General features: G+C 43.6%; 2 protein-coding genes and 1 long non-coding RNA gene across 12 annotated transcripts in view; 1 reads left to right on the forward strand and 2 right to left on the reverse strand.

The window, feature by feature from the left end:
* MAP3K20 (mitogen-activated protein kinase kinase kinase 20) overlaps positions 1 to 11,628 on the reverse strand; it is a 90,668-nt gene extending 79,040 nt beyond the window's left edge. For all 3 annotated transcript variants that reach the window (XM_062604816.1, XM_062604817.1, XM_062604818.1), the window contains exons 1-2: positions 11,499 to 11,628; positions 5,097 to 5,286 (exon numbers count right to left, since the gene is read on the reverse strand). In XM_062604816.1, the coding sequence (XP_062460800.1) occupies positions 5,097 to 5,255 (159 nt within the window). In that variant the 5' untranslated portion in view covers positions 5,256 to 5,286; positions 11,499 to 11,628. The remainder of the gene's footprint in view (positions 1 to 5,096; positions 5,287 to 11,498) is intronic.
* Positions 5,627 to 6,269, forward strand: LOC134156608 (uncharacterized). Its single transcript, XR_009961970.1, has 2 exons — positions 5,627 to 5,791; positions 6,071 to 6,269. It is a non-coding gene; the product is annotated as an uncharacterized LOC134156608 (long non-coding RNA).
* Positions 11,629 to 20,754: 9,126 nt separating the features above from the next.
* Positions 20,755 to 24,597, reverse strand: part of RAPGEF4 (Rap guanine nucleotide exchange factor 4) — a 152,538-nt gene continuing 148,695 nt past the window's right edge. For 7 of the 8 annotated variants that reach the window (XM_062604810.1, XM_062604809.1, XM_062604807.1 and 4 more), the window contains one exon: positions 20,755 to 23,652. In XM_062604810.1, the coding sequence (XP_062460794.1) occupies positions 23,631 to 23,652 (22 nt within the window). In that variant the 3' untranslated portion in view covers positions 20,755 to 23,630. The remainder of the gene's footprint in view (positions 23,653 to 24,597) is intronic. The other variant, XM_062604808.1, reaches the window with a different exon arrangement.

The following is a 24,597-nucleotide window of genomic DNA, read 5'->3' on the forward strand; positions in this document are numbered from 1 at the left end:
AATCAAGTAAATCCAGCCATTTCTTGGCTGCTGTTGCCTTGAATCACTCTCAATACCTGCTGACTCAGACATGAGAGGGGTAAGGGAGAAGGAGCTCCTAGAAAGAGCTAATAAGATAATAAAAAAGCATCAAAATTGACCTTCATTACAGTCAGGTCCCAGTGGGAGAGTCAGGTCCCAGTGGAGAGTCATTCAAAGCTGGCACTCAAGCACCCATACCAGCTATAAACTGCAAAAAGAACATCTACTATTTTTAGGCCTGTCAGAGATAAGTATCAATTTCAGTTTGGTTTGGTTTGATTTGCTCTATTTTACTCTGTTGTTTTTTAATCTTGTTACTCTTGAAAGTCATTCCCAGTCCCTACTCTCATGACCCACATTAAAAATACCACATGCTCTCTTTTAGGACTACAAACATGAGTGAGGTAAGTCCAGTGACATGCATGTGGTTATACTTAACTCACCCCCTTTGGAAGGCATGGGTGCAATCCGTGTTTTCTGGACAGTCCCTTTCAGAAGTGGATCATAAACTCAAGTAAGTGAACAAGCTACCTTATATTCCCTATGAAAAGTTTTATGAAGCATTAAAAGATCCCCTAAAGCTTACTGCACATGTATTGCATACATGCAAACCTGGCAATACAAAATTAATTTCCACAGTAGTCAGATTTTCAGCAATAGAACATCAAAACTAGTAAAAACATGTTTTTGTTTTAGTCTCGTAAAACTCAAATGCATCACACAGGCATGACTGAACAAAGCACACACAGTTAATCCTGCTCAATTTAACATCTTTTATCTACAAGTTAGTTGTGTAAGTTCACCAAAAGAATTTCCCAGTAAGATTACAGTTGTATTTTATTGGTGTTTTTTTCTCCCCAGCACTCTCCTGCAGTTTACACAGCACCTCCAGCATTTTGAAGGAATCCAGGGACAGCTGTACTGCATGAAACCAAACAATCTTGTACCTAAGCGTCATGGCTATAACAGCTGAAGCAAGTACATCAGATGCAATCCTGCTGTCCATCAATAGCACAGAGGCAGTTCATAGATCATGGAGTACCTCCAAAGAACAGTGACATTAAAGTTAAATTCAAATTTCTGCTAAAATTCTGGCAGTAATAAATCTTCCAGTGAAGAACCACACTCCAGATGCCAACTGTCAAAAACCAGCCACCAAAAGCACAGCCTTCAAAAGCAGTGACAAACAGCAGGTGAACTTCAAAGATGTACAGACAACTGAAGGAGGTGAGTGCTATTCAGTGAAAAGCTAACGTGGCAAGGCATAAACCAATGTTTGTAACATTTCACTCTAGCAGTTACCTGCTCAAGATAAGGGAGTCAAAAGAACTGCAAGCAATTTGCAGAATAAGGCCTTTGGGCCCAATCTCTCCCATCCATTTCAGTGGAAGTCAAATTATAGGCTTATCCAATAATTCATATAGATCACTTGCAAAAATACCAAATAACTCCCTGAGTAGTAGGTACACAATTTTCTTCAATGAATGCACGTAATTATCACTTAGGGCAAAAGGAGCAAGCATACATCCTACTACAAGAGACTTTTCTCCTCCCACCACATGCACCATAAACACCATAAACTGGTAAGTTTAATTTTTCCATAAAACAAGTCACAAGGGGACTCCTGTTCCTTGCTTAAAATCTACAACTGCTAAAGGGCTTGGAGTAGATGGTAAAATGTCAATTTAATTTTGGTTTTGCTGTTATTTAATCACTCAAGACACTCCTATGGTTTATTTAATCAGAAGTCTTTCCAGAGTTTCAAATCTGATATGCTAATCAAAGCCTTGCAGCACATCTATTTTTCTCTGCACATCTACTTAGCTGTATTTTATGTGTATAAACACACACCTCTTCCTGTACAGTCACATTTTACTGCTTCTCTATAAAAAGTTAATGTCTTGCAGAGGTCTTCCTATTTCTCAAATTTTAAAGAGTTTCGAAAAAATCTGTCTGAGCAACACTCTCCCAAGTATTTATAAGTTTTTCTGAGCACATATTTTTGTATGATATGCTGCTATATACTGGAACAAAAATTGCTTTGTTTAACATGTTAGAACTTGTTAGCCACTTGGCTAATATAAAACCTTCAAGATCTTTGCTGGTTTTGATTGGCTTGTTTAGTAAAATGAAACACAGATACAACATATTTGCAGAATGATACCACAGTTCTATTGACTTGGCTTGTGCCTTTGGACTCGGCTAGCATGAAATTCCTCTGAGCAAGCTTTTCCCCACTCTCCTCTGTTTTTCTTTTAATCAGTTGTTATGGATTACCGGCAGCAGTTAACAGAAATACAACACAACCAGTCATGGAGTTAAAATGACACTTCCTTTCGAATAAGCAAGAAAGTAGTAATTACTTTTCTGGACTAAATGCAAACCATCCAACTATCTACTAAACACAGACACCTACAGTTATGGCAAGTTATTTTTCTATTGCTATCAGAAAAGCCACTGACTCACCATGACTTTCAGCACAGTTCAGTCACAGATGTTTATTATTATCATCATTACAGATAAACATACTAGATATGTAAAGACTGACAACCGTAAGGATCAGAAGAGACTTTTAGGCCACAGAGGCCAGCCTCTGGTACATCACAGGCCACAATATTTCAGCAAGCTGCTCTTGTGTTGAGCTCAACAACTTAACAGTAACAATTGTCAAAGAAACCCAAACCATCTCAGTGTGAAGACATGGAAAGACAGAAAGGATTCTCCATCTCTGCTACTTCTGTTTGTAGTCTGCTCCAAGCGTTACTCATCCTGACTCCTTATAATTTGTGCTTTATTTCCCATTCTAATTTGCCTGGCTTTAGATCCCAACCATTAGTTCTTGTAATAACTTTCTGCACCAGATTAAACAAGACTAGCATTTTCTCCATATGAAAATGAAATTTTTGTAAACAAGCTCTTATTTTTTAATTCTCTACTGTTTTGACAATCATGTTCTGGCAAAACTTGCTAGACTGACTTAAGGCATCACCACTTGCCTCTCTGCTGCATCGCCAGAAAAGAGAAGGTGCCGACACCAAGCTGGTCCCAGCTATAACCCATCTTGTTACTTTAAGCAGAAAATGACCAGTCCAGAGTAAAATACACTATTGTGCTGGAAGGCACTTGCTCCCCTCCTGTCAACTTATCCTGATGGATGATGTCCATCACCCCATTCTAACCCCTACAGCCCTCCTACTCTCCACTCTGTGTTCTGCAGTCCCCCTTGGGCTGCCCCTGCAGTTCATTTACATTCTTTTAAGCACAACAGAACCAGGTCTGTACCTACAGCCTAACATCCATCTTCCCAGTGCCACATGCCAAGGTAAAAGCAGGCCTGGTTCTTACAAATGCCTTGATCCTCACTTAGATATGCAAGGGCAGTAACCTAATTTGCCTAACAGTACCATGATATGAGCTCTTAATGAGCTGCAAGTCTTCATTAATCCCTAAATAAACCCTTAAATTATACTAAATTCTTTCCAGCATACAGTTTCGTTTTCGTAATGTGCAGCCTGTGTTCCTTGTCACTACAAGCTGAACATTGTATTTAGCTGTTTAAAAAAACCCCAACTTGTTAAATAGTCCAACTGTGTCAAGCAATTCATACGACTGTCCTACTTTCTCCATCATTTCCCATTCCACTGAGATTGATTCCATTACAAGATGTAGTAGTACTGTTTTTAAGTTTTCTTTCAAAAAGGCTAGCAGCTAGCAGCAGGTCTAGCACACACTCCTGTGTAATCCCACCAGATATATACTATGCAATAAAGATACTTCACTGGCCACTACTGAGATCCGCCAGTCAGTTGACTTCTCAAATTGTGCATTACTGACACTGCATAGCACCGGTTTTACTTGTCTTTCTGTATCTTTTGATATGAACAAATAGTAGAAATAAAGAGAACATTACAAACAGTCACTGAATAGAAGGAATAAATCTCCAACCATCTTATAAAAATCATGAGATCCTTCCACATTATTACAGACAGCAACTTGCTTAACCACGATCACACATGCTCATCACATCACTAAGCATGACATAATCATGCTAACTTGGTTGCGTCAGCAGTGCAGGAACTTTGGTGTCTGATTATGTATATTATCCCTAGTGCTGTTCTGCTGTCCTCCAGCTTATAACTGCCTTCCTAAAATACTTTTGAGGGTATTGTACACAAGTTAGATACAGTCATGCTGGAACAGCGGTCCAGTAACTGCTCTTCATCACTACACTGGTGTCTCCTCACTGCTACATCAGCAGCAGTGACCAGTGGGCAGACCAGAGCATGGGGAGGACCACATACACTGTGTCTATGCCAGGCCTGTACATAGCTGAGGGTCAAGAGGATTTTTAGGCAAACCTAAAAATCTTTTTTAAAAATAAAAACAACACTTAAACCGACCTTAGCTGGGAAGGGTGCAGTAAGATAACTGCCTTTTCCCACAAGATTGCCAAGGACCCGTCCATCTTTCCAGGTGCACAGGACACCGCGAGGGAAGATGACTGGTAGAACGGTTAGACTTAAACTGCACCGCAAGATGAGACCAAGCTGAAGTGTGGCTATGACTAACCCAGAGCTAGTGGAGCCCCAGACCAAAACCTGCAGCAGCAGGCAAGAGACAATGCTGAGCAACATGCTAAGCCTATAGTGCACATATAGATGCAAACCACTGCACTTAAAAGCCACCAGATGCAAAAAGGAGAAGACAGAAGCAGGCAAAGACAGTGAACACTACCTCTTCCTATTTAGCAACATGCCCAGCAGTATCAAAAGGAAATTACTAGCTCCACAGGTGCAGCTAGCTCTCCTCCTCCTCAGAGAGGAGCAGAGAGGAGCTGCTATACAAGAAAAGGTGGGTAGGACAGTAAAGAGTAAAACAATAATGTTTTAAATGAGAGACACCCTGGGTTGCCCCCCCCAGTATGTCTTTATTGTAACATTATCCAGTTACAGGGTTTGTAATTAGAAGAATAAAAAGCCCAAGGCAGTTTACTTCAATTAGCAGACAGAAGACACTAGGAAAGAATTTCTGCCCTTGTTTCTGCAGCACAGCAAATTGAAAAAGTAAACTCTTACCTCTTTTTCTATTTTGAGCAGCTTCTTTACAGCCACCTCCTTGTCCTGAGAAATCCATCGGGCTCGGTAGACACTCCCGAAACTTCCTCCACCGCAGTTCTCAAAAAACTGCAAGTCATCAAATTTAATTTGCACAAATGAAGCACTGGTAGACGACATCTCATAATGACAAAATATACCACAGCAAAACCTGTGAAGAGAAAAGCTTTCATTAGCACATATGCTCCACAGAGGACGGATTTTCTTACCAGCACTCAAGACACCCCAAAACCAGGACCCAGCACCATAAACATGCTACAGTAAAATCCACAGGGCACAGGAGGAGAGCCTGGGAACTCTCACTCCAACAGGCTGTGCAAATGTTTGCATAATTTGCAAGGGCTATTAGGAGCAGCTGGGACACAGAAACAACTAAAAGTATTCCTCAGTGCGATACCGACGTTTCCCGAACACCTCGGACGCGGCTCTGGGAAAGGCAGGCGCGTCGCTGCCTTCCCCGGACAGCAACAGACGGGAAACTTGCTCTCCGCTATGAGTTTGCCTCGGAGCTCAGGCATGCCAGGCACGCCGGATCTCCCGCCGCGATGGCCGCGCACAGGGCGCGCAGGCAGGCAGCGGCACCACAGCCCGCACCACGCGCGCTGCCGGCACTCCGAGCTGTGCTTCGCGCAAGGATGTGGAAAAACCTGGCCATGGTAAATGCCTCTTCCGGAGTGACTCAGTTCTGTTTGCATGTTATAACACAGGGCAAGTACGCAGTAATTCATCTGGGTTACAATATGTGAAATTCTGCAGCCTGTGCCAAGACCGGTGTCGGCAGTTTCAAGAGATGATCCCATGTCTGCTGCAAGAGGAACAGAACGTCCTTCTCAGGGATTTCACAGCAATAAAGCTTACGCTGTAGCAAATTTCAAGAACATTTTCACCTAAATGCACGAACAAAGAGTAATTTCAGGTTTCTTTTTTTTTAATAGTGTAAATTCAGAAAGCCTCAGGTCCTCAGTGGGCCTGCAGGATAGGGCACCTTCCAGAACCAGCAGCGAGCCTGCTGCCGGACTCTTTCTGATGCATCCGTTTAGACCGAGTTTACTTCCCTTAATTTTGCAATAAATGAAAGTAAACTTATCAGCATAAAATGAGAATGATTTGAATAAAACAAGTTACAAAAAGGCATGGAGATTCTGAATTGCTGATTTTATGTCCAGTTATACTGGTCTAACTATTGTACCAAAGCATACTGCATCTTCTGGAAGCCTCCAATCCATAGGGGGGTTTGAGATGGAATCTACCCATTATGTGTTGCCCATTGCTGGGAAATGCATCTGTAATACAACTAGCGCTGCTGACCACCAAAACCCCTTTACACCAGTCCCTTCTGTAACAAATACAGACATCATTCCCTCCCCCCCTCACTGGCTCACCTGACTGTGCAGCTAATCTGATTAAAATTGTGAGGTATCATTTGACCAGAAATTTCTGGCACTATCTGGTTGCAGCTATTCTCCCAATGAGAAATGAAGGCACCAACATTTTCCTACATATTGCATGAGATAACAGAGCCCTTTCTGAATCTGCCCACTTTGCTTTGTATCAATTCACCACCTGTAAGGGTACCAGACCACCACAACTTTACTACGTTTACAGAAGGCAACACATTAAGGAGGAAGCAGACTTCAAGCATGCCTTTCACTGACAATCAGCCTGCAAAACTCTCAGGGAGGGAAGAGGAATGCTCTTTCCCCAGCTCTGTGAGTCAGAGCAAGGGTTACCCGTGCGACATGAAATAAAGTTCCTTCTTCCAGTACCCTGCCGGCTCCTTCCCCAGTACAAGTGCCTGCACTCTTCCGCTGACCTTTTGTTCTTTTTAACCTGGTTGCTGTTGTTGTTAGGTTTCCTGCCATCCCAGAGTCATCTTTTGCACTGCACTGCACATACTGTTTTCAGAAAAAGCTCAAGAGAAAGGAAATCAGTCACTCCTGCAAACCAGGAGGGTAGCAAAGCTTGGTTTAACTTTCTGCTCTTTCCCGGCACTGTTCAATCAGCACATCTTCAGGAACAGGAGCTCATTTGCCTTGATTACTCCAGCTCATTTACTCCAGTAGCTGCCCCAAGTCAACATCATGTACATGCTGTCTCAAGCGTATGTGACACTTTATAGGCAAATACAACAGGTCAGCTTCCCAATTCAGAGATCTAACAACTTAAGGCCACAGCCCTGCAGACGTTTATGCACGTGGATAATTATGCTCCAGTGAATAATCTCCTTACTGACAACAGAATTATTCAGAAGAATAACGTTACTCATAGGCAAAAGCATATGCACTGACTGGACCATAACTCTGACAGGAAAGCGTGAACAGCTGATAACAGATGGTTGCGTTTGGGATGACAGAAGGAACAGAAAACCAAGCACAAAGAAAAACACATCACAGGAAACAAATATTTCTGGCTTCTCTATCTGAATCCAATAGTTCTGAAGAGCTGCCAAATTATTTTAAATTATTGCTCATCCAGAAGAACCAAATCATCCATATACACAAGTAAATGTTGACTTCTGAGAGGCTAACACAGAACAAGATGTTACTCCAAGATTCCACAGAAACACTGACCTCAAGATGGTACAATGTGTACGCCAGACACTTGATAAATGCGAGTACTTTCTGATGGGTCCTCCTTGCTGCTTAAAACTTTACCTAAACATCTATGCACAATGCAGTGTCCAGCACACAAGCATTTGCAGGAGCTGCTCTTCATTCTTTTATCAACTTCCCAATTTCAAGTTTATCTACAGCAATCAGCTGCAGATGCTACAGGCACCAGCATATATATTATTTAAAGAGCAATCAATACATTGTGTTGGGTTCTTCCAGGTGCTTTTTTTTTTCTCTTTAGAGAAAGTAAAGGAGATTTACATGGGACACTCCCCATTTAGAGATCCGTAATTAATGATAGCCTAAGTCAGGTTTACATTTTCTCCTTCTGGATGGCAGAACAGACCTGTTTAAGTATCACTCCATGTCTTCTGATGCAAGGTAGTTAATCCACAATTAGACAGATCAATCTCTTTGTTATGTTTAAGAAAACAACTGTTTAGAGTAACAACTGCATATGACAAATCCACACACAGTTATTAACTTGTCATCCTGTTTTAAAAGATCTTTAACAATCAGAGTTTATACCATTGGTTAAGGAAAAAAAAAACAGATATTTCATTAAATTCCATAATCATACACTTGCATCTGAAAAAAGCACACTATTCAACAACGTATGGCACTTCTCTGCATTAAAGTGAGGAGCAGTCCTCTGCAACAGGGCTCGGGGCTGGGGGCGTTACAGCAATCCCCCACACACAGGCACACAGCGCAGTTAAGGTTTGGTGTCAAGTACTGTCTGTCCCCACTAACAGTTTTGAGTGTTTAACCACTGTCGTCACGTAGCAGTAAGGAAGGCTGTGTCGACTGACCTTGTTGCTTGTCAGTGAAATGAAAATGTGACAGATCAGAAACAGGTATTTTAAGAAATTATCCAATTGATGGTTATTTCAACTATTCCTATGGGAGCTTGGGAGTCGGGGCGGGGGGGAGGAGAACTTTCTCTTTTTTCTATTTTATTTCTAATCGTTAACATGAGCTTGTAATCTTGCAACAACAACTCCACCTTCTCCTGTGTCTTTTTTTTTTCCTCATAGTAGTTTCTTTGAGCATGCTGTTAAAAGTTCATTTCACACCAAAAAGAAGTGAGGGAACACCAAAAGTGAGGGAACCCCCAAGCAGATGGGTTGCAAACTGACCCTGCTGCAGGCTGCCCTGCCCTGCCCTGCCATCCTGGCACAGTGATGCTGGACGAACCCAACATATCCATTTGCACCTTCCAGATCCCCAAAACCAGTCTGCAACGTAGGGGAAGTGCTGCCATGCCCAACTCTTCTGCCTTATTCCATGTACAAGCCAGAAGACTCTACTGTTTGTCATTCAGCTACTGCTCCTGGAGTACAGAGAAGTTCCACTGAGGGACTTACAAGTTAGAGACAGGAGGCAAGAAAGAACTTAGTACAAATTGCACAGTAACTGCAACTCATATTTTGCTTAGTGCGTGGCTGAAGCACTGAAAATTGCATCCCTCATCTTGCACGTGCACCTGACGCTGCCTCAGTATTCAATTACTTCAGAAAAGCCCTTTGTAATTTACTAAAGGGAGCGACCATGCAACTCACTGCCCTCACTTCACTGCATGGTTCCATGAAGCAGGATTCAGCACTTCTTTCAGGAAGGCATGCTGCCAACATATTGCCAATAAAGTAGTAGCACACTACACTTGTGCTATCTTAAAATACACAGCTGAACGTGCCAAGTTTCCTTATTTGGCAAAACAGTCCATTTGCTTTCAGGATCTTTGACCATCCATTTTTAGACCCAAATCATCCTTTGTATCCAACATGGCCTACAGTCCTTGAGCTTATCATCCTGCATTTTTGCAGCAGCGTATTTATTTAGGCTTTAAAAAAAAAAAAAGAAAAGAAAAAGCCCCAAAACAAACAAACAAAAAAATCAAATAATCCAGTGCCAAAACATGGTCCACTCCTGTCTTGTCTAAGCACAGAATAGAAAAGGAGTTACAGTGATATGGAGCTACAAGTGATACAGCAGAAATGAGTTTTTATAACTACAAAATCTTTTCAGCATATAATGAACTGCTGATGAATAAGATGCAAGCTCCAAGCACAACCCCAACTTACATATATATATATATATCCTAATGTTCTAACCTCCCAGTAAATTAAAAAAAAGTCAAGAACCCCTACAATTCCTCAACTTTCTGAACCAGACTGAGTGGCAGCCCTGCAGATGGTGAGACTGGAGGCATGCATGGCTCTGCCTACCTTAGTTACAGAAGCAACAACATTTGAGCCTGCCCTTTGTCAGAACCTAAAAATTCTGCATAATTTCCATTAATAACACTTCTAATTTTATTTGAATTTATACAACCATTGCTACGGAAAAAAAAGAGCTCAACTCAGCCTGAACAGTTTGAGTACTTCAAGAAACAAACTATTTTCGACTCAAGCTCTGTCAATGGCAGAGACTGAAGGGTTTAAAGGCTCCACTTTAAATAGAAAACATTTTATCTCGGGGAAACCCTAAACTGCTCACTTCGCTTACATTATACCTCGCCAGTGATGCCTGCCAGGAGCGTGCCTCCGACAACACAGAAGACAGAGGAGGCAGCCACCCCTACACCCTGGCCCATAAAGCCGCTCCATCCTTGCACGGGCACAACTGCAGGACCCGGTTTTGCCGGCGTTTCTGTCTTCTCCTCCTCCCTCAGCGAGCCAGGCTCTCCAGGGTTACCATTCTTCACACAATGCCACCGGTATGCAAAGCACATTATGGATAGATAAAACAAGTAGGCTTCTGAGGACTTACAATTTGAGGGCAAAGTCCTGAAAACATCTAACCGCATGCCTCCAGCAGAAAGCTATGATGTTTTCAGGCAGTGACCCAGTTAATCCAGTGCTTTCAAATTATTTCTGCTTCTGGAATTTAGAAAAAGTAATGATCCATGGCTTTCCCGATGGCTCTGTCGCTAAAACTCACAGCAAAGCATGCTGGATAGAGGGGTAACCGATGGCTCTCACACACACACTAAATAAAAAGCGCATACTGGGGGAAAGGAAATAACTTGAACAAAGAAAAATAAAATATATATATTAAGAAAAAAAAAAGCGTCTTACATAAAAAATGAGGAGGGGGGGCGAAACGAAAGGAAAACAGAGGGGAAGATACGCCTCAAAGCCCAACCTGAGGGATTTTACGCCCGAAAGAACACAAAAACGCAGCAGGTGCACTCACAGTGCACGTCTCAAACACCGACTGAGAAGCTGAGGGGTGGCCGAGAACAGAGGCTCCCGGCCAGACGCCGGCGTCCCGCGGCCAGCCCTACGGCAGACACCGAGCCAGCACCGGCCGTGGGGCCGCCGCTCGCCACCGCCCCGGCTGCCCCTCGGCGCGCACCACCGTGCGCCGCCCGGCGAGGCACGGCCGGTCTCCCGTCCCGCAGCGGCGTAGCCAGCGGGACCCCCGCCCGGCCACGCGTGGCCGCCGGTGCCTCCCGCGGGGGGTCCGGCCGGGCGCGGCTGCCCCGCGGAGCGACGCAAGGTCAGGCCGAGCGGCGGGACGGGCGAGCGCCTGCCCTCCAAACACTTTCAAAGTTGCTTCAGCGGGTGGGAAACGCGAAACGCGGTGGGGGCAACCGCGGCCCTGCCCCGCTCCGCTCCCCGACCGCGCTGCGCTGCTCCCCGCTGCCTCCCTCCGCCCGGCCACACGCGCACCGACCGCGCACCGACCGCCCCAGCGCTGCCCCCCGCCCGCCCGGGCGTGGCGAGGGGCGCGTCGCCCTCCTCACCTTCCCCGAGGGACTCCGGGCTGGCGGGACGCGAGCGGCGCCGATCCCGGAGCCGCCGAGGGAGGCTGGAACCGGCGCGACCGCGTCTCCCGCTCCGTCCTCCGCGCTTCCGGTTGGTGCCGTGGAGCTGGAGCCGGAGCCGCCGCCGCCCCCGCGCCTCCTCACAGCGGCGCCACCCCGCGCTCTGCCCGGGCCCAGCGGGAGAGGCGAGGCCGCTGCAGCCCCAGGGGTGCGGGCAGCGTGGCCGCCCCACCTGCAGGGGGCGACGTGCCGGGCCTGGCGTGTGGGGCGAAGGGGCGATGGGTGGCCGGTGCCGGTGTGGATGCGGCCCAGGCTGTGCCTCTGCGCCGGCCCAGGGTGCAGGGGTGGCAGGCGGGAGAGACCGTGTGGCCGCCGCCAGTCACCGACACGTTGATAAGTAATGGGGCACCTTGGTCCCTCACGGCCAACACACCTCTCAGCGATGGTGTCGTCTGCTGTGGCTGGGCTGGTGTGAGGTGAGGTGAGCTGAAGGCGCTTGGGGCAGCTTGGGCTGACCAGAGGGGATGGTTTCGACTGAGGCAGGGTGTCTGCATGTCAGTTAACTGTGCCAGATTTAGGAAGGGACTTCTGAACGGAGCAGGACCTGTCAGCTGAGGTGTTTCCAGTGCACAAAGTGAGGCCCTGCCATTGCAGGTGGAGAGAGACGTGGCGTGGTACTGCACTGGCATGGCTGCAGCTCTGGAAGTGCCAGTGTTTGGGGCTGCGTCAAAAGGAGCATGACCTCAAGGGAGGTGATTCTCGCCCTCAACGCTTCCTTTTGTAACCCCCCCCGAAGTACTGTGTCCATTTCTGGAGACACATCCTCAACACGAAAGGGATGTGGCCCTGTTGGAGCGAGTCCAGAGGAGGCCACGAAGGTGATCAGAGGGCTGGAGCACCTCTCCTATGAAGACAGGCTGAGAGAGCTGGGCTTGTTCAGCCTGGAGAAGAGAAGGCCAGCCAATACCTCAAGTGAGCCTACAAGAAAGCTGAAGAGGGGCTTTTTACAATGGCACGTAGTGATAGGATAAGGAATAATGACTTTAAATTGAAAGAGGGGAGATTTAGGTTGGATATAAGAAGTCATTCTTTACTGTGAGGGTGGTGAGTTCCTGGCACAGGTTTCCCAGGGAAGTTATGGCTGCCCCATTCCTGGCAGTGTTCAAGGCCAGGTTGGGTGGGGATTCGAGCAATCTGGTCTAGTGGAAGGAGTTCCTGCCCATGGCAGGGGAGTTGGAACTGATAAGCTTTAAAGGCCCTTCCAGTCCAAACCATTCTGATTCCATGATGGCTTGACTGGCAAGTACAAGCTCCCCCATCCATATTCCTCAGTTCTCAACAGAGAGACAACCCACTTCCACCCTCTGAAGCCACACAGACCCTTCCTTATCCAATCTTTCAATGGCATATACTGTGCTGTTGCAGATTGAAAATAAGCAGTCATGCTTAAAGGAAATGACTCAAAAGACTCAGCACCAGACAATTTTTCTACTAATGCAAACACATCACATGGCTGCGACAGTACATGTTTTGTATCAGTGTTATGCAAAATTCAATGTCCATCACTGCTTTCGTATGCACTCCCCAGCTTGTCTACTGGTGTCTGTTAACGCTGGTTTTACACTCACTGGAGAGCCCCGGCCCCTCGTTATCTCTCACACTTGACTATTGTTATATGTATGTGCAGATCTGCCATATAAAAATCAGCTGTCTAGCACAGTGAATCACAAAGACTTGTGCAGCATCACACTGAATCATATACAGTAATTGTACCTCACAAAGATGTATAGTATCGAGGTGAATCATGGAAGAACACTTTACTGATGAATCAAATATAATCATTTTGCAAGCATCAGAGGCTTTTCCCTGAGGTGTGTTATTTTGGCATGAGGGAGGGTAAAAAGCCGTTGAAACAGTGAAGCACAATTGTACGTTTCTGGCCATAAAATAAGACACATTCAACTGAGCCATAGTAACTGGAGTAAAGTTCAGCAAGATCTAAGCACTTGGTATAATAGGTACATGAAGATGCTAAGAAAGTCAAAAAGCAAGCAGTGGTGACTCCCCCCTTCCTCCACCTGACAGGTCCAGCATTGCCAGGACAAGCAGCGAAGCAGGTCAGCATGCTCTGGCTTCTCCTGGACATGGCACTTTCAGGCGCTGTCTGTCTGGTCTGAGAGCGCTTGTGCTTTCTTATGCGCTGATCTGCTGGTGAGCCTGGAGAAGTCTCCAGGCAAAGCCGGTCAAAGATGCCACGTTTTAAAAGAAAGCACAACTATCCATGCAAACCACGTGAAACTCATGCTCAGGAGGAGGACAGGTGCCACATACTCAGTCTCTTAAGTGGTGTGACTAAATGCATTTATCCTTCCTGTCAGAGGCAATTGCCAATTAGTCAAGTGTTTTAAAAATCTACCTAAATGTTAAATCACTTGATTCATAGGCATTTGCTTAGGAGAGCAGAATGCTTGCATTGAGAGGTCTCTTGCCTAGGGCACTTTATCCACACATTTTGTCCATGGCTGTGTATGTGCAGAGCTGGGATTTATCATGTCTGACTTTAGGCCCTGGTTGCAGAAAGAAATAACCTGTTCCAGTAGTGCATGAGAAACGAGGGGGTGGTTAGTATTTCCTGCTCCAAGAACTGGAGTGCAGAGTCTGCATCAGGCACTGTGTTAACATGCCACCGTTCAAAACACATAATTGCACTTGCTCTGTTAGAGGGCAAGAGAGCGAAAGCGAAGGACACTGCACAAGGACTGTCCAACCCCAGTGGTACACTGTGAAGATGGAATTATTGCGACAAGGATTTAAGAGTGTTTTTTGGGCTTGTATTCTTTCTGCCCTCTGGCTACGGAGTCTTTGCATCCTTTAATGTTTTTTTCCATTGTCATGGAAACTAAAAAAATAGCTAGAAAAGGTCAGAAAGCGGAGAAACCAAAGTTTCTTGGGTGGTCACAATACCATACAAAACAATGAACCAACATGTGGTGGTATGGTTTCTCCCCCTTTTTGGGACAAGAAATTCAAACTGAGAAGGTCTGAGTTACCTCTGGAGAACTCAGTCCTAATCTCAGGCTTCTTCAGTTTACATGGAAGAGAGAAAAAAAGAAAATACTTAAAAGCTAACAAAAGTTAGTGCAAAGCCACAACAACTGGCAAAGGATAAAGGCAGCTCTAGCAGCTTTTAACTCAATTTTAGAGTTGAAAGGATTCCTGTGAATTGTCTCTTTACATCTCCTCGCCACGCTGGGTGTGCAGTGACGTCTTGCCGCCTTTCAACATGGAAAATACAGTTCCATGTATACGTTCAGGCGTTTTAAATCATCCTCCCTGCCAAAAGCAGCAGTCACACCCCTCCCCTGCCCGGCAAGCCCTGTTCCTACTGCTGCGCTGCCCACCGGCTTTTGCAGAGGGAATGGAGCTGCGGAGGTGAGGCAGCTGCAGGGAAAAGCAGTCGGTTTTCACCCAGACCTGAATGCAGGTCGTCAGGCAACTAGGCAGGAGAGGGGCAAGGGCTGGTAGGAGCAGCTGAGAGAGGACAGCGCCTGGAAGTGCTTTTATAGCAGTAGTGGTGGGTTATGCCAGCTTAAACTGTATGTGAAACTCGAGACACGGATAATTTGGAGGTGGACACCTGCTCCGTATTTTTCAATCTTCTTTCAGGACTGGCTCAGAGTTCAGCTCAGGCTTAGTGCTGAGGTTCCTTTGAAGCACTTCTGATCCTCTGGCTGCTATGGCTTGCTCTGCTTCTAGTTTAACAATTGGACAGAAAACATGGTGGGGGGCATGCCTGGGGTGTACTAGGAAGGTTGTGCACATATTGCTGTAGAAGTTATAGCACTAGTGTACGCTAGGGTTAATCTAGCCAGTTTGAGCTGCATTAGCAGTAACAATATGTTAGCATTAATTTCACGCCATTTGTACCATCAGTTTTGTGGCCTGGGAGAGGCGCAGGAGTGGCTCACCTGAAACCCCTGTCTGCATCCCTGTTTTTGCTTGCACTGTACAGACTGAAATTCATGCAGGTATGTTCAGATATGCTGCAATCACACACCTCTGCAGTTACACCCCAAAACACAGCTAGCAGGGTTGGCCTCATGACTAAAAGACAAGTGGCGTGGTACTGCCAGCCAAAATAAGCTGCAGTTAGACTTTCTGAGAGATGGCAAGTGGAAAATCTAAGGGATTGCCTCTGGATTTGCCTCTGCGGCAATCCTGCCTTTCTTGCTGTAAACAACATGGTTAACATGCACCCACAAACACTGACCTGATACTACATGCAGCCCCCATGCCCACAGCCAGGGCTCTGATTCTTGTTTGCTGCAGCAGCCTAGTTGCTGGTGTGCTGTGGGTAATGGCTCTTGACTTTCATGGGGAATGAAGAAAGACAGACCCTGTGCTAACCATCAGACACCTCTTAGATCCACACAACTGGTATTTTTTTCTGCTGTTTTCTATTTTTCTCTTTTTTCTTTTTATTAAAGAGAAAAATAAGGAATTTGTGCTATTGCCTATATTGCATATTTAACATAAAATATAATAAAACCAATTATTATAGAAAATTTAGAATTATTAAATACAGGTTAGAATGATAAAATACAGGCATTCATGTGGCAGAGAAGGTTTGTGTGCAATGGGTGTCTTACACGTGGATCAAATACCTGCTTTGTGCATGTTGGTTTTCAGAACTGACAGGCTGCAGCTTGTACACTATTTGTCTTTTGATCAGGCATGTGTGCAGTATAAAAGCACATACAGCTTCTACAAAAATGTCAATATAATTAACAAGGAGATAGTAATGAAATGGCAAAATATTAACATGAAATATATATATTGATTCGTTTACAAGAATGGTTTTCTTATCTTTTACTGGCACCACAGTTTTAGCTGATCATTATACACAGCTGTGATCCACTCACTAGTACTCTTCTCAGTTACTATTTCATTACATGCTTTTAATTATATAGAGAAAGCTCATACTCCTTATAGCAAATTTTGTGGTCAGTTAGACTTCATCCATTGTTCTGATTTTGGTACTACTTTCCTCTAAAGTGTAGTATGGCTTAGCACTATTTTCTTTGTTTTAAAGCTGGACTGAATTTATTCTAGCTGTGCCACTCTGTGTTTTCTGATCTGCACTACTGCGAGCTCCATTGAAGCCACAGTCCCTTCATTACCCTTGTAATCTTTTTCCAATAGGTTGCTCAGTTGTAGGGAATCCAGGGAGAGGCAGGTGCAATTTCACCTCTGAGGACCACCAACAGAAGATGACAACAGAGAATATTCAACAGCTGGTTTAAAGCATTGTATACCATTTTCTGTATTAAAATAATTAGTTTCTAAGTACATTTACCTTTATTGGAAAGTAAAGGCAGCCACTGAAATCATGAAAACTTCATCCACCATTGACAAGGAGTCAGTTTGAACTGAAAAGAAAATATTAGCTCCTCTTCATGATGTACTATAGTATCAGTAGCTTACATTTTTTTGCTACTTGTTTAATTCAGAGTACATTAATTAGAAACAAATCTGTTGAAGATCACATCTTTTTCTCTTTGGATTTAGAGATTAAGACTAGAAAATGTCCCTAATAATAGACTGCCTCAGAAAAGCCCTTTTTCTAGGTAAATCAGCTAGACAAATTAGCTGTATTCTAGGTAAATCAGCTAGATAAATTAGCTGTATCATATCAGTTCCTTTGCCAGTGTTCCCCAAAAAGGTGCTCAACACCCCCCAGACACTAGCACACTATTAACAATGGCTAATTGTGACAGGAAGGGAAAAACATAGATCTGTGAAAACCTCTAACTAGTTCCTGGCAACAGAGCTAACTGATCAGGAGCATCACAAAGGAGTTACATGCCAGACAACTGGAACAGGAGAAACATTAGGGCAGGAATTACAAATGGAAGGCAATGTTAGATTTCAAACAGACTCTAGGCAGCAACCCGCCAGTACTGCAGCCCTCAAGGGTCAGTCCTACAGAGAATGAGGACATCTAAAGGAAACCTAAGGCAACACTGGCTCTCTGTTATCTGAGAACATCCACAATGCTGCCAACAGTACTCCTGTGCAGAAATAATGTACACCTGTGAAAAACCACAAAGAGTCGGCAAATACAGCCAGCGGATTCACTTGCTGGCTCGGACAGCATCTGAAGAAAGAACTATTTAAAAACACAAGAGGTGGTGCTATAATGAGGAAACCATGGAGAGCAGAAAGCTTATGACTATTGACAGAAGTTGATTAAGAAATGGATTATTGTCTGTTCGGATGTTGGAGTATCTACTGTCAGCTCTATCCGACATATCTTTATGTAAATTTCCTTTAATTGAAGTATTCATTTACAATCCTTGTTTTCATTGGTAATACGCTTTATTTGCATTTGAAAACAGAAAGGGGAGAAAAAAATTAAACACGACTGGCTGACCCCTGCCATGTGACAAAGGCTTTGCTTTTTGTCACTCTGACCCAAATGGATTAGGGCCAGGAAATAAAGGTCAGTCTTTTACCAGTACCCCTGTGTGTCACGTTTTTATTACATGGAGTTTCCAAGAAAAATATCCCAATTTGCATCAGTAATTATGCATTCTTTATCCATTTTCATGTAGTTTTCTGAGTATTTTGCATTCAGAAATCACCTTTGAGTGCCAGACCTATTAAAAACAAACCCTTTGTGAAATATCCTTCAGCAGTTAAATGTAAGTGGTAGATTTTGTAGCTGGGCATGCTCTTTTTTTCCCTTTTAATAACAAGAAGCTTCCATTTTACAGGAGTCTCCCCACCACTTGAGTCATAAACGGCCAAGGCTGCGGTTGGATTACTTTCCTTTGTGAATTTATAAGTATTTTATTGCTAAAGCAGTGCACAGCTGAAGTAAGAGCCATTCTTATATGTCGTGTAAGTAAATGCATGGAGGATGTACCCTGGGTGCTCCTGCAGCACACTGACCACAGCCTTTCCCCATGGTGAGAAGCTGGAGGTCAGGGTTTAGCCACAAGCCATGCAGCTCCCTCTCCTGCGGGAATTGATTTCGGGCAGCAGTGCATTCCCAAGAGAGGCAAAGGGGTGAGGGTCCCCTCTGGCTGCTGTCACCCCAGGCAGGGGCCAGCCAGCCCCACAGTACTGCTGGGAGTGCTGGGGGTTCCCTGGGCACAGCTAAGGAAGCAGGGCTCTGAGGACAGGCTGCTATGGAAGTTTCTGGTTTAGTAATTTGAATGCTAACTTTTTAATCTGGTCATTATTTTCTTTGATTGCTAATACCTTGACCTCTGGTGACAGCGGCTGCTTGTGCCTGCTAAACTTTAATGCAGGCTACAGTAAAGAACATTATGATTATTTGAAAAGGCAGGGTGTAATGCATTTCAGATTAACAGTGAAAGAAAAGCTATTCAAGTTAGAGGTTCACTTTGCCGTATCTCTCTCTATGCTGCTTTCCTTATTATCAGTACAAAAAATGAAATGAGAATAGCACATCTTTTAATTTTCTTCCACTATTACCTCTTGATTTGCATTCAGAGCTCCCAGAAGAAATACCACTGAATTCAGAAGTAGTCTATTTAAGCTGCATGATGTTTAAAAATTGCTGGAAGAGGTTAAGGTACTGTATATTATGCAGTTGACCTTACTAAGAAGCTACGCTAACAATTTAGACTTATAATTTTGTTAAAACACTTTTTTAAACCAAAATTCATTATCTCTTTCGGTACCCTGCAGGTTAAACCTTTTGATTTCTCTCTAACTTATTTTGTCAGATTTCTAAATTGTATTTAAACTCCTTGTGCTTAAAAGATTGTTTTGCCAGTCTCTCCTTGAAAAGAGGGGATTTTTTGTCTCTTCGTACCTGGTCTGCAGAGGCGGTGCACCTTCACAGCATTTTCCTTGGCAGGGAAAAACCTCAACCCTCCATCTGCAGAGTCCTGCAAACACATTTGAACTCTTTCATCTGACACTGTTATGTCTTTGTGGCTGATCAGCTTAGAACCAGGTATCTGGGAAAATACTTTGGATGCTGCCTTTACCAAACTGTTGTAGTCTCCTGGTACGTTGGATTCAGCTCCCTGGATTTAACCTTTGTTCCCTGGTTCTGTGTAGGGATGGCCAACACAGGCCCTGGTCACTGAGAAAACCAGCAAATCCTAACAAAGCATCAATAGTGAAAAGTGCCAGAACAGGGGAGAGCTGAACCCTGTGACTCTTGAGCTTCTGTAGCCCTAAATAGGGGTGTCTGTGCTCTGTACTGCTGCTTGAGCAAATAAAACATCAGCAGTGGAACACCTGTAATGCTGAATGTTTTCCAAAATGCCCAAGGCGCCCCCACCCTGGCTCTGCAGTCTCCAGCAGTGGGTGTTTATCATGGCACTGCCTCCTGGTCAGCTCTCATATAAAAACTACAGTGCAACTCTGCCAGTGAGTAAAATAGGGTCAGGACTTTGGGGCCTGAGGCCAAGTAGCACAGACCAGCCCTATCAGCACTGCAGGACCTGTGACCGTCAGGAATGATTCTCCTTTTGAACAGGTTTCTGTTTTTTCAGTCTTCAGTGTTGAAATACAGAAGGAGCTGTGCTGCAATGTTTATGCTGTTCATACAGGTGGGCATGATCGAGGTGCGAAGCATCATGGGTCCCACTGGAGAACTGCGGGAGGGGATGGAGACAGGCTGGACAGGCTTGCCATATTCCCCACTGGAAATGATCCCTGGTGCATGCTCCCCCTCTATAATGGCTGGGTGCTCTCAAGAAGTTCTAGTTGGCATGGACCAACATCAGTCCAAATGCTACAACTAAAGCAGTAAGGACCATGAGTGGCACAGTGCTTCGGATCGCCAACCCCCTTTTGCTTGGCTGCATTGACAAAGAACCCCAAGCCCAAGCTTGCAACTGGCCCTGAGAGCCAGCAGGCCAGGGGTGTCTCCTCACTGAAACAGGATCAAGCTGTGAATTGCAGCTGCCAGCACAGGATGAGGACAACATAGGTGTTTCGACACTTCCTTGTTTCCCGAGTTCCTATTCATTCTTCACACTATTGCAACAGGTGCTGGGACTTTACACAGCACGAGCAGTGTATTGACTGCTGCCTGCCTGCGGTAAAGTCAATGAGGGGAGCAAGGGAAGCCCAGTCTGGAGCCCCGAGCCAGTAGGTAGAGTTATTCATTTAATCTTTAGGTATGTAGACTGTGATCAGCACAACAGCAACTGAGCCACTTGAATAAGTTAGATACAGAAACAGCAACACTCGTTACTTATACAGCACCCTTTATTGGAAGATTAGAAAATGCCAGATACCAGTTTCATAGAGTAGGTAAACTGCATTCATCCATTCATATGGAGGTGCCATAAAGCCTCTGTCTGTATCACTGGGATATATCTACACAACAAAGACCATTTGGCAACTTATAAGTAAAACTGTTAGAGGTTTTGAGGAATAAAAGAATAAACCAAGGGGATAAAAACATACTAAACAGATGAAGAATCGGTCTCTGTGCAGAGCCAAGCTGAAACTTGGCAGCTTTATAAACCAGTTAACATAGAAATAAATGAAAGTCCAAACAATAGGAACAAATCTGGAACAAATAAAATCATGACCTCACAAATGTTATAAATTGAAAGTAAAGATAAAAACATCTTTTGAATTAATTGTGTCCCTATAGTTTATTTGACTGCATACTTTGCTTCTGGGAAGATCCCGTATCTGAAAAAGCTGTATGAAGTATATTCATAAAGCAGTACAAATGGAACAATTTCTCACTTGAAATAACAAGACACAAATTTGTCTCTATGTTATTAGCTGGTTATCCTCTGAATCATCCTGAACTTCTAGTCAGACAGCAAAGTTAAAATAAATTATTTCATCATGCTGAAGAATGTTTCTTAACTGTGTAATTCTTTCCTTTGCAGATGGCAGGTACTGAGCAGATAGTGGTTCTATGTGTCAGCATTTCCCTGGTGACACTCAGCTTTAGCAGAATTTATGTTTTGACTAAAAGGATGTGATTATTTGTGCAGATAAAAAAAGAAAATCTTTATGTGTATACTGACTCCACTCAGTCCTGGCCAGTGCCAAGAAAAGTATACACTGTGTCTGACGTGAAATGTACACTCTATCAATGAGGTCATCGCTGAAGCTTTATCATGAGATAATAGGTGACACTTCCAATTTCAGGCTTAACCAGCTTTATGACATCTGGCTTCGCAGAGCAGAGCCGGTGTAAATGCAGCAGGGAAGACTTTTGCCATTTGAACATCATCATTCCATTGCTTGGCCCCGTCAGTTCTTGCCCAGCAGCAGCACAGTACTCCCATGGAGTGATCAGGCTGGCACAAATGATCTTGGCGAGGAAAGGCTACATGCCAGATCACCTCTTTCCTCAAGGCTGCCGGACCTGATAGACCTCCCTGAGGTGACTGAAGCCAGAGGCCTCTTAAGTGCCCTGTTAGCCTTGAGTTAGCCTACCTGAGGTAAAATGCTGTCCAACAAAAGGTAACTTGTAGTCCTCTTAATTAGTGACTGAGCAGGACAAATTAGTCAGATAGCTAAAATGAAGAATACATCCCTTCTTCATTTTAACCTTTCCAATTTAAATGTTTTCTATGTTTACATGGGATGGTAGGAGCCTTCTTAGAAACTCTAAACAAACCAGCTAATAAAACCATAGTGTTACATCACTGCAAGCCCGTCATCCCGTGTGGCAGGGATGGATCTGACTGGCTTTAAACTGGTCACCTGTATCACAATGGTCATTGTCTAACTGCAGTTTCAAGGCCCAGCAAATGACAAGCGCAGTTTGCTTTATCAGCCAATTAACAGCATCAGTATTTATGCAGGAGTGAAGCTGAAAGTGCAAATAAGGCCAGTGACGAGACCTTTCCAGCAATTCCATTTAATGAAGTACTGCATGTTATTTACGGTGAACGTACATCACACAATTCCTACACATAAAATGCACACAAAAAGAGTGACAAAAGCATCACTCTCGTTAACATGCTAAACTAAATAAATAAAACACTTATTTTGGCACAACTGCTATTACATAAATAAATATTGTAGAACAGAACGAATTAACATTTATTTACAGTCTATTGAAAGTGCAAAACAATTGGCTGAAAATTAAGATATTTGTAAATGCTCAAGACCAGAAAATATGTGTTAACCAGCCACAATTAATGATAGCTAAAGTTTAAGGTTTTAATGTCCAGGAAATTATTCTCTTGAAATCTGTTTGTGCATATTGTGCTCTTTTTGAACCAGTCCTTTGCTACCTTTATGCTATTGATTTTGACAGCCTTACTATTGTAATGGAATTCTGTAAAAAACTGATTGGTAGTTTAAAAAAAGAAGTAAAATGTAAACACAGGTTAATCTACTCATCATTCGAAGTGTTTTCAGTCCTGTCAGTTCTCTGAAATGGCCACACTGCTCGCAGTAGTAGGCAGTACACTTAAGGTTAGAAATTTTTCTTAGTATCTGTTATATTTCAAATGGCAATACTTCTTAAGTCTTCTCTGAATTGAACTTATTATACCTTGGACGTCTCTTGAACCTACATTCTTACATCAGATGTCTACATGCATCTTCTACTGAGGTCAACAGTAGCTGGGCAAGCTAAACCGGTGATTAGTTTTGGTCCTGACCTGGAGAATAAATCATAAAATACAGATGTTTAATTAGGCAGAAAAACGCTACTTCCCTTAGGATTGTTACAAGCTTTTTGCACATTTTTCGCTAACTGTTCTATTTTATCCTTTGCCTTTTTTATCCATGTGAGAAATCATTTACTATAAAATGAATTAACGGTTCACAACACGGCCACCTGTGCAGCTATAGTGCATATGTTCTTCCTCAGCCAAAGTTCTCTGGCAGGCTGGTACATTGTGCGTTGCCTAAGACCTTAGAATATGTTTTTGCTTATTTTTGTAGTGGCAGTGGGGTAGCAGAGAAAGTGAAGTTCTTAACAAGTGACCTTGACAGGATAAAAGATCATTTCTCATCACGGCTTCAAATGTTTATGCTCGACGCGGTTCTAGTCGGTGAGACATCTGCGATAAAGTTCTCTGGTTGTCAATCACATTTAATTGCCGCACATAGCTCCGAACATCCTGATGGTTCTTATTAGTTAGGGCTGCGTCGGGATCTGGTGAAAGAGAAATGATGTAGGATTGATACACTTAAATGAACAAATGCCTGAACAGAATGCAGTAACTCTTTACAAGCTGTCACAGGAAACACCAGATCCTGGTGAGTTAAAAAGAAAATATTTAGAAATCGCTCTCTTTGAAGCCTTTCCTCCATGGCTGAGTGTCTTTCTGGTTCCTACCCACACAAATTAACTTTTTCTCTCAGATATACTTGGCTACATGTCCCCAGATTGATGGCTCTTGGTTACAGTTTTATACATCACCTTACCAGTCAATTGCTATAAATTATATAGCTAACTAGTATGATTTAAAGCTGCCCATCTGGTTTTGAACCAGCAGCTTTCACACGGATTCAGAACTCTATGATTGATTTAAGCCTCCTTTCAGGAAATATTCCCATTTCTAACTCAGCATTAAATATCTGTAACACTGCAGTGCTTTGTGACTGCCCCATTCAAGCTTACCTTATTTAACATAACCTCATTATATCTACTCCAACAATTATGAAATACCACTGAGTTAAAATCTGAGTATCTTCAGCCTCACAGTGAACAGCTTGCAATGCAACAGAATATGTGTTAGGTAACTTAAACTTCTCTAAAAGAAAGATACTGAAGCATCTACTATGTATAAATACACACACAAAAAGCATGGGACTTAGATACGGTACATCTGTATACTGACATTTTGTTGTATCATGTATAGTGAAAATCCACTTTCACTTCTAAATATGTGGAGGTCTCACTAGTGCTTAGCACATTAAAATTAAAAGATACATAGCTAGAAAAACTTCAATAGTGGGAGAAAAAATTAAAAAGCTCCCTTATCCTGATCTTCCAGAGTTAAGCTTTGATCCAGACAGAAATAAACTATTTTTATAATAACATATTGTTTTATATTATTTCTTCTGTTCTTTGAGGAAAAGGAACACTGCTGTGTAG

This window comes from Pezoporus occidentalis, unplaced genomic scaffold (assembly GCF_034315485.1).
Source record: "Pezoporus occidentalis ecotype Australia unplaced genomic scaffold, CSIRO_AGI_Poc_V1 ctg88, whole genome shotgun sequence".
In the NCBI taxonomy this organism is placed as follows: Eukaryota; Metazoa; Chordata; class Aves; order Psittaciformes; family Psittacidae; genus Pezoporus; species Pezoporus occidentalis.